At 39.6% G+C, this 10,161-nt stretch overlaps 1 protein-coding gene across 1 annotated transcript in view; it reads left to right on the forward strand.

The window, feature by feature from the left end:
- Positions 1-9,445, forward strand: part of zgc:162707 (UPF0524 protein C3orf70 homolog B) — a 21,196-nt gene extending 11,751 nt beyond the window's left edge. Inside the window, exon 2 of the mRNA XM_014016714.1 lies at positions 6,736-9,445. Coding sequence (XP_013872168.1) covers positions 6,736-7,418 — 683 coding nt within the window. The 3' untranslated portion in view covers positions 7,419-9,445. The remainder of the gene's footprint in view (positions 1-6,735) is intronic.
- The last annotated feature ends 716 nt before the right edge of the window (positions 9,446-10,161 follow it).

Genomic DNA, 10,161 nt, shown 5'->3' on the forward strand with positions numbered 1-10,161 from the left:
ACACACACACACACACACACACACACACACACACACACACACACACACACACAGTTTTATTCATGAAACTACACAGAGATTTATGCATCTGCCCCCCTTTTATTAGGATGGAAATAAAAACACGGAGCAGACGAGATAACAGCGAAAACTGGAACAAAAGGTTTGCAGAATATTCATAAAGCTGCTCAGATAAAGATGTTAAAGCTGCTTTAATTTCTCGTTGAAAAGTAGAGCTTAACAAACTCATATTTGGCTCACATTTCCTCATCTATCTTATTTTGTTCAAACTTGTCATTAAAAAGTATGTTCATGTTCAACTTTAAATGCAGTTTTAGAAGTTGACAGACGAAATCTGCAGACGTCAGAGTTTGAGATGAGAATTTTCGGTTTGCAAAATGTATTAATCACAAAATAAATGTTTTTTTTAATTCAAAAGGCAGAAAATATTCAATTTGTCTGCCAGTTTCTTGCCTGACTACGTATTTTTTGACCTTCATCAAAGAATGAACATTTTTGTGAACTAACGTGAATCAAGTTTTTGGCTTGAAACTAATCAATCAGGAAATGGAAAAGAAAAGTAAAGATTAAAAAAAAGAAAAACAGTTGACAGTTTTTAAATTAATTTATGATGTTTCATGCTTTAAAAATGTACTAATTAAACTCCAYGGACAGATCTCACAAAGAGATGTATATCTTTAACATTTCATTGAATGCAGCCAACATAATTCAACACAAAGCCCTTTAGATGTTTGAAAAATCTAAATTCTTTCATCCTCTGCTCTCCCACATGACCTGAATGTTCGTCACAGATGAAGCTTCTTCATATTTTTTAATAAGCAGCTGAGCTTTGCTAAGAGATTATTTTGGGRAGGTTAAAGCAATACAAAAGTCTGAAAGTCACAAATGCCAGATGGAAATAAATAAGTTTGAATGAGACTGAATGCTTAGTTTTTATACCGTCTGTCCTGTTTTCTTCTGCTTATCCGGGGTCAGGTCTCGGGGGCAGCAGCCTAAGTACAGAGAACCAGACTTCCCTTTCTCTAGCCACTTGGGCCAGCTCCTCTGGGGGAATCCCAAGGTGTTCCCAGGCCAGCTGAGAAACATAGTCCCTCCAGCGTGTCCTGGGTCTTCCTCTGGGCCTCCTCCCAGTGGGACGTGCCCAGAACACCTCACMAGGGAGGYRTCCAGGAGGCATCCTAACCAGATGCCCGAGCCACCTCAACTGGCTCCTCTCGACGTGGAGGAGCAGCGGCTCTACTCTGAGTCCCTCTCAGTTGACTGAGCTCCTCACTGTAAGGGAGAGCCCAGACACCCTATTTTGTATCTGTGATCTTGTTCTTTCGATCACTACCCAAAGCTTGTGACCATATTTGAGGGTAGAAATGTAGACCGACCGRTCTTCTAAAGCTTCTAGTTTTTATACCTTAATATTTAACCTTTTGATTAACATTAACATTCTGTTTTGCTCTTTTTTTGGTTTACTGATTGGTCAGAAATTTGTTTGTGTGTTTGTTTGTGCTTGAAGTGCTCAAAGGCTGCATTTTAACCACTCACTTCCAAAAATGGAAAAAAAAAATTGCTTCTAAAAGTCTAATTTTGTACYTGGAAGCTGACATTTATAAAGATAGTCAAATGGCCAAAAGCTGATAAATGGAAATAAACAAGACGTTTGATGGRTGTAGTTGTTGTAGGTAAACTCAGCAGAACCTTTACATAATGGATCAACCAGTTTACCAGTCCCAACCAAAACTGGTTATTCATATGCAAAAAAAAGAGGACCTTCCGCCTACTGACCSATCACTAGTGTCCCAATGGTTATCATTTACAAAGGGCTGAGTCACACTCTGTAACAGCATTGTAAGAGGGGGACAATTGGGGGCTTCACTTCTRTTAAGAACGGGCAGTTTCTCCTCACAAAAATGKCTTCCTTTACTCCTCTCTCAAACCAGTGGAAATCTACACTGCAAAAATTGCCCATCTAACCAAGTTTTATATCCAGCCCAAAAGTATTTTTAGTCTGTATAAAAAAACGATATACTAAGTAAGATTAGAATGTGATYAGCCTGGACAGTTTTCCTTATTTCAAGAAGTCTTGGCAAGTATGATTGTCTTACTGCACTGGCAGATTATTTCACTTAATTTGAGAAGATTTGGACTTAGCTTTGTTAGATTTTTCTACCTGGATTACTGAGATGCATCAGGACATTAATCTAAATTTACTAATCAACTGAAGCAGGATGCATCTCTCAGCTCCCGCATCAGGTCATAAAGACATGACTTTCAAATCTTGTTCATCTGCTGTAGATAGTGTGTTTTTTAAGATCTCCTCTTCCTGTCCACGTTCCTTAGCTTTTAGACACTTCACAATWTTCTGACATGATCAAGAACAGCGACCTGACTGAACTCGAGTGATCAAAACCGCTAGTTTACCTGAAAGTCTGCAGCTATAACACATTTGCACAGTATATTGCATATATGTGATGACTTCATGAACAACATATATCTTCTCACAGAATTGAATCCCCTGCCTGTTTTAAAGTGCTCTTTGTTCAGCCTCATTATTGCACACATTCTTCCTGTTTCCTTCCTGCTCTGTTGCAAACAGTCCAGCTTTTCAAAGGCAGCAGGATTTTCTTGTCTTTATTCTAGCCAGACTACTGTAAGTGAGATTAACTGCAGACATACTGTAATGTTCCTCAGGGCCTGCAGACACAGTGATGTATTTAACTAAGAGTGTAGGCTCCCTGTAGATTTACAGACTGTTTTTGCTGTAAGAGAAAGCGAGCCAGTTTTGGTGTATTGTTGGCTTCGTATATCTGYGTTGTTGATGTCCAAGCGGGCATCTGTCTGTCCCTGAGCAGCGCTCTTGCTATTTGAAACTCCAGATTGATGAGTGCAATTAGATGTAATGTGCTAAAAACGAAATGTCAACACGTAGCCTTTTATAGCTTTAGCTCTTGTTTGCTGCCGCGCTCTCATCTGCTTGAATGGGCTCGTCTCATTCTGAACATGGACCACTGAGTTTGCTTCATTTAAAAGATCTCAGCTTCTGTTTTTTGTCTTTCTTTTGTTTGCATCAGTATCAGCAGCAGTCTTCGTGTCATTTAATAAGGATGTGGTGGGAAAAATAAAAACTGTTCTAACAGCTCTGAATCATGTTGCCCATTCAACATAAATGAGACCTGCTTTGTGTTTTCACTGTAACCCGAACACACACACACACACACACATACAAAAGGTTTTGATTGAATGGATCCCCCTGTCAGTGAAACAAAAGACAAGGACGCAGAGCGGGAGGAAGTGATGCATAAGCCTGTCATCTCCTGTAGTTTCTCTGACTCTCCTGGGAGATAGTTAAACACACATCTGAGCTGCAGTGCTCAGGTAGTGCCGCTCAGAGTCAGAGTCAGTGGGACGGAAATAATCAACATTTCGGATCAAACTGTTCCCACCGGGAAGTGTGTCACCAGTGTGTGAAGTTTCACTTTAATGTAAGGTGTTAGAGAACTTGTAAATGAATGTGATAATTTACCAAATACAAAATATGGCTTTAAGTCATGAAAAATTGTTAGACAAGCAGAGGTTTGTAAAGTACTTTAAAAATAACTAAGTAAAAGTAAAAAGCAGGGATGCACGAAATATCGGCATTAACATCGGTATCGGACAATATTGGTCATTTTTTTTAGTATATTGATATTAATGTCCGATATTGATTTCCCAGTTTTTAGCTTTGTGTTTCTGTTTCAGGAGGGGCGATGTTTGGTCGAGTGGTATCTGTTCATGGTGATAGTGATGCTGCGTAACCAGCATTAAATGAAGTAGAGAGCCATGTCAGCAGTCTTGTTTTTTTACAATATTGAAAAAAGACGTGTGTATTTGTGTGTGTATGTATATAAATAATTTGTGTAATGTCGGTTATCAGCCATAACACCATTAATAATATCGGATATCAGTACTGGCTGAAATTTTCATATTGGTGCATCCCTAGTACTAAATGACTTGGGCCAAAATGAATTTCACTGGTAAGAAAAATACTTCAATAAAAATCATAAAACGGCTCACAATAATCAGGAAAGTAAACGTACTTTTACCCACACTCCAAGAAAGGAAGTGCTAAATTTACTAAACTTATATATTTTAATTAAAAGTAGATGTGTAAATTGCTTTACATTTATTCAACTTGGTTTAGTTTAATTTGACACTTGMATAAACAACTCCTTTCATGATGAGTTCTGGTTATTTGCATTTGTAAAATGTAACAAAGTTACATTTTAAAGTAAAGAAGTAAAAGTATAATTTTTATGTTTTGAATGTGACAGAATTTAGGGGAAAGTCATGATTTTAAAAGTACTTGGTAATAGATCCTCAAAAAAAAAAAACACTTAAGTATTGTAACAAAGTAAATGTGTGTCGTTATTATACACCTCTATGCAAATAATACATTATACTGTAGCCATTGGGATTCCTTGATAATTTAAAATAAATAAAATAGCTATGAACTCTTAAAATTATAGTTGAAATATTTTGAAGTGAGGTTCAGATTCTGTAAAAAAGTTGTAATTAATATCTTACCTGCTTTAATCAAAGAAACACTTTTTTTTCCAACATGTTTTTCCAAAGCAATATTTTTGTCTTTGCTAAAGAAAAACAACTGGGTTAGAACTGGTCGCATTCATAGTAATTATTAGTTATTTAATCTGGTCAACATTTTTATCCAGTCTGAGGTCATTCTAAGAGCTATCTGCATCAGGTAAGATATTAAAACACTTAACCTTTCTTCAGAACCTCACTTTAAGTAAGCAGAACTGATTTGATTCCAATTCATACATGTGTAAAATGAGCGTAGTTTCAGGCATCAAGATGATCACTTCCTTACTCAGAATGCTCTGAAATGTTGGTGGCACAAAAGGAAATGTTGGAGGCAGAGAGTGATTTGTGATGTGAAAAATGCCACTGACCAAAAGGAAGGACAGATTGTTGGTTATTGCAGATGGGTGAATCAGAAAAGTRTCTGAAAGCATGTCTCGAAACAGGTTTATATTTGGACTATTATTATATTTGCTCTCTCGGCAACCCACGACGTCAAGGCCAAGTGTGGCATAAATATTATTCAGGCAGAGACGTTTTTATTGCCCTTTTTATCAGAAATACTTTCAAATGCTTTTATTGAGACTTATTCCTCAGTTGGGTAAATTGTGAAAAGTACAGCTTCAGAATAAACATCTGCTGCAGGARAGACGGCTCAAATGCTTGCTGTTTGTCCGGTATCAGGTTGAAGTTAACGTGTGTCTTTGTTTATTCTTCTGGACCCTTATAGAGAAACGTGTTCAGTGCTTTCAGCCCATCGTACACGAGAAGCAGTGCAGCTCCAGCAGGTCTGTGATCTGCAGCACTATGGTGTTGTGTTGGTCAAGGGCACTTTGTCGCAGGCAGGAGAAATAACCGAGCATGTTTTTGATGTTGGGAGAAACCGGAGCTCCCAGAGGAAACCCGCTTGGATCTGGGTCCTCTTGATGTGACGTGACAGCGCTAACCTCTAAGCCACAGAGCTGCTCATGTGCTCTGCTTTTTAACCCTGAGTCGTTTTTTTTTTTACCTGCTGCTGTGGAAAATGTTTGGCCCGTCAGCTGCCAGACGCCTCCAAGTCTGTTAGTTTCCAACTTTGTTTTSTTCTACATTCGGCCCCACGGCAACCTTTTGAGAGAGGTTGAAGAATTGCTTCTTAAAACCAGAGGGTTTCCTGAGAACTTGCAAAGATGTATCTTTGGGATTTTTATTAGCATTTACATTGAAACAGGAATCAACCAAATTTATTTCTAACTTGCTTTTTAACTTTGCGTTATTTAGCTTCTATATCTTACGAGTACTGGTCACCAGTAATCAAATCAACAACATGATAAATTGATGTAAGATTTAAAAAACATACACTTGATTTGTTTATTTATAAGTAATAAAATAAAGGTATAGCATTTCTTGAAAGAATGGCATATCTCATCCTCACATCTTTCATAAACCAAAATCTTTTCATGATGACAAAGAAAGACGTTACATTCATATTAAGCTCAAAATCACGACTGACGGTAAATTGCCTTATGTATTAGCTTGGCGCTAGTGTGACAAACAAGCTAACCGGAGGTCCTCCATCCATATTTTCAGTTCCAGGCTGAGTCATTTCTACCTTCTCCTCTCTGTCAACGCTCTCTGGTTTCATTTAAAAGAGTCGATCATCAGATATTGTCCAAGATTAACCTTCAGGGTGGATATAGCTCGCTAGCAGCCTCKCACCGAGGACCTATYCACGTCATCATTTACCCAGAATGCTTTGCATGTAAATAAAATGGCCCCGTCCGTGTAATATATTTTCAAATTTTAGTTTAAAAATTATAAAAACTAAACATTCTACAGTATTTTTACAGTCTTCATTTTACAGTTAAAATATATGTTTATTAAATAAAGTCTAATGTTATAAGTAATCAGGGATTCTTTTAAAATCCATTTACTTGTTCATTGAGATATTTTGCTAACAGACACATGGAGTTGACTCAATTCGCTGACAGGAGTTTCAACTGCTAACAAACCAACTTCAGCTCAAAATCTGTAAAAGTGATTGATCACCGTATTTGTGTTTTTTAAGGTTGCTTAGCTGTGGTGACCATGTTGAAATCTGTCCATTATAGATGAATAAATATGAAAAATGATGTAATAAGTAATGTTAATTTTTTTACTCCCTTTTAGGCAAGTACGTGTACCAGCCCATGACCAATGTGTGCCAGCTGCCCAGTACAGCTGTGCCGCCGGTGGGCTCAGAGTGCAGCAGCACCATGGACCTGTCCGTCTCTCTGGCCGAGCGCTTCCTGAAGCTGGCGCCCAGCTTCCAGTCCCCGCCTCATCTAGAGTCACCCAAATACTGCGTCATCGCGGACCTGTTCCTGGACGACTACATCGTCAAAAGGATCAACGGGAAGATGTGCTACGTGCAGCGCCCCCCGCCTCCCTTACCGGAACCGCCTCAGCCTCCCATCCCTCAACCCCCTTCTCCGGCTACGCCTCAAATACCCCTGAATCCTGATCCACCTCAGCAGCCGGTCAGCGCTCCGCCGCCGGCGGTCCAGCACGCTCCGGCTCCCGTGCAGCAGGTCCACAGCGAACAGAAACATCTCTCCACGGTTGAAAAGCTAAAAGGCCCCAAAATGGACCACTGCTCCTCCCCGTCCAGCTCGGAGGACTCCGGCATTAACGCGCTGGGTCTGCACTACCTGGAGTCCTGTGAGGAGGGAAGTGAGGACGAGGATGAGGACGAGTTGAGCACGGACGAAAACTTGAGTCCGAGGAGCCTCTGGGATCAGGACAACTGTTCACTCCTCTCCCCGTCTAAGTCTATGATAGAGATCATCGAAAAGATCGAAACRACTGTGTAACGAACTGAAGACGTTCCACAGAGCAGAGTCCTACAACAAAGACCGACCCTGCAGGATTTATTTCTACAYGGACCCATTCGGGAGCAAAACCCAATCTGTTGCTTCCACGGGGCTTTGGAGGGTTTGATTCAGGATGAATTTGTTTTCCTGCAGGAGTCCGAGGATCGTACGAACACATTTTCACACAACTTCTCCCCCTGTCCAATTTCCCTGCATGGAATTCATTTCTGAARCTTACTGGAATCAAGGAGGACGCACCGGAATACCAAGTACATGCACGGCAGACAAAAAAAAAAAGACCTTCTTTATCTGGTTATTCAGTATGTTTCAAAAGAATAGAATAGGAACACTTCAAAGGGTAGTAAGAAAAAAAGATAGTCTTTTTTTCTGAGACTCTGCATTGAAATGAAATTGTGTATGAGCAAAGATATGTGTTAATGACGATAATTAGCAGTGAGGTAATTCTGGGCGAYCTTTAGCTGTCAGCTTGTCAGACTTCAGTCTATTTCAGCCTTCAAGTGGCAGATAAGCACGCCTGTTCTCCGGTCAGCCTGCTCCACCCACACACATTACTAATTCTCACACTTCAGCATAATGACTACAAGGCCAGCTACCTCTCATGGGCCTCGAGCACGTCAGCCTTTTAACCTGTTAATGGCTCCTCTCCGAGCTGCAGGGATGCTCCTGCTTTTAACGAAGGGGAGAAAAAAAAAGATTGCCGGGGACGAGGGAGGGGTGGGTGCGCCACGGTTTGTCTGCACTTTACTGACACCACCACAGGCGGCGKGTAGGTCAGTGTTTGACAATCAAAAGGTTACACGGAAGCACATTCCTKAACTGTACCTGCCACTTCAGACCAAGGCGTCTCAAAAAAAATAAATAAAAGTTCTTCTGAGCGCCATTTTTGAGTTCGAGTCTAACTGAGCTACAGAACGGCTTAGGGTTAAAATGAGGCGTCGAGCGGCCAAGAATTTCACAAAGAACACAACAAAAGTAGGAGGGACCTTATCATGCAAGTGAAACGTAGATGAACTAGTAATTTATTCATATTACCCTATATTAAAACACAACYACTTTGTAATTCTCTATCTGGGGGCTATTAGGAGAGTAGAATTGTTTTCAGATGAATAAAAGAGTAGACTTGGAAAGAAGCTTGTTAGACTAGTGTGTCACAGTTTATATTGATGAGAAACGATCACTTATTGCACCTTTTTAAAGGGTATGTTACAGTGTGAGATGGGATGTTTGTTGTTGTTATGTTGTAGCAGGTATAGCAAGAAATTTGACAGCCTCATATTAAACTGGGCTGCAGCATTTATTTTTTGTTTCTTTGATGTTTTTTTCTGCAAAACTRCAACTAAAAACTCACATATCTGTTGCTGCAGTTTTTCCAAAGTGATGAATTTGATCTTTTAAAGTGGGGCTCCGTGGGAATTGTTGAACAGTTATTATCTTACCTGCTGTGGATTGCTCTTTGAGCAACTTCAGTTTTTTGATCATTGGTCCAGTTAGCATTAAGCTAACGGCTAGTCCACATGAGCCAAGCTCAGCATTGCTGCTGGTCCTGTGTGTTCATTTACATGGGATTCTGTGGCTTTATRTAAAATCAAATGTTGGCAGGAGCAGCAAGCTATGGCACTGTATCATTATTTTTCTAGWAGCAGTGTGAAATAAAGTTTGTATTGTGTACCAATCATAGTTAAAATGGCAGAAACGTATTTTAGATTTTAACTCACCAGTCTGGTCAAAGAGCTATCTCCAGCAGGTAAGATATTAACTGTTTATAACCTTTCCACATAACTCCACTTCAAAAAGATCTGAKCTGTCTCTTTGATTCTGGCTAATCTTTTAGTCATTTAGCATGACAAATACTAATTTATCAAATTGACAAAAATCTAAATATTTCTTTTTATTTAGCCATTATTATTGTCACAACTAACAGAGGCCCTCCTAATGCAGTTCAAAACATGTTTTATGTTCATATTATTGTCATATTATTTTCTTATAAATAAATACTACAAAACTTACTTGTTTTTTCCCTCGTGTCTGTTGCTCACACAAATTCAAGGATGTCCTCTCGACACGCAGATGGCTGATGCTTTCAAAGAATCAGTGGATTTGAAATTCAAAGTGAGGAATCCAGTTAAATCAAGTTCAGCTGCAGATGTCTCCTCTGAAACGTCCTTGTTTTMTTWTTTTTATTTTATWACTCACATTTCTTTGACACTTTTTACTGACTGGCTTCAGTTGCAGAGAACAATATTTCAGTGTTATGACGGCAGACGGTGAAAATATGACTTGTTCCACAGCTTTAGGTAAGACATGAAATATTGATCAGAGTCAAGTCTGTCCTGCTGCGACACCCCCGGCTTTTCCTCACTGATCGGCGATATAGGTGGAGCCCTGCCATGTCCTCTGGGCTCCCCTTGCTCCTCCATTTCTAGACGCTTTTCTTCACCTTTTGTTTGGAGTTTATGAAAACCAGAGTGAGTTCATTTCTCACTTTGATTGATTTCTACATGCTCCTCTTCTCTGCTTGTGTTGTGTTCATTGATTCTTTCAGAAAACCAAGAGGGGATGGAATGCTAATCAGTTTCTGTGAATGTATTTTTACTGTCCTTTACAACGATGAAGAGGAGAAGATTACTCAGGAAGATGAACGGCAAAGGAGGAAGACGTTGGTTAGAAGTCAGGAAGAGGCAGGGGAAGCTCAATTAAAAGTGTGATGATGATGCAAGAACAT

Source organism: Austrofundulus limnaeus, unplaced genomic scaffold (genome assembly GCF_001266775.1).
Source record: "Austrofundulus limnaeus strain Quisiro unplaced genomic scaffold, Austrofundulus_limnaeus-1.0 Scaffold152, whole genome shotgun sequence".
In the NCBI taxonomy this organism is placed as follows: Eukaryota; Metazoa; Chordata; class Actinopteri; order Cyprinodontiformes; family Rivulidae; genus Austrofundulus; species Austrofundulus limnaeus.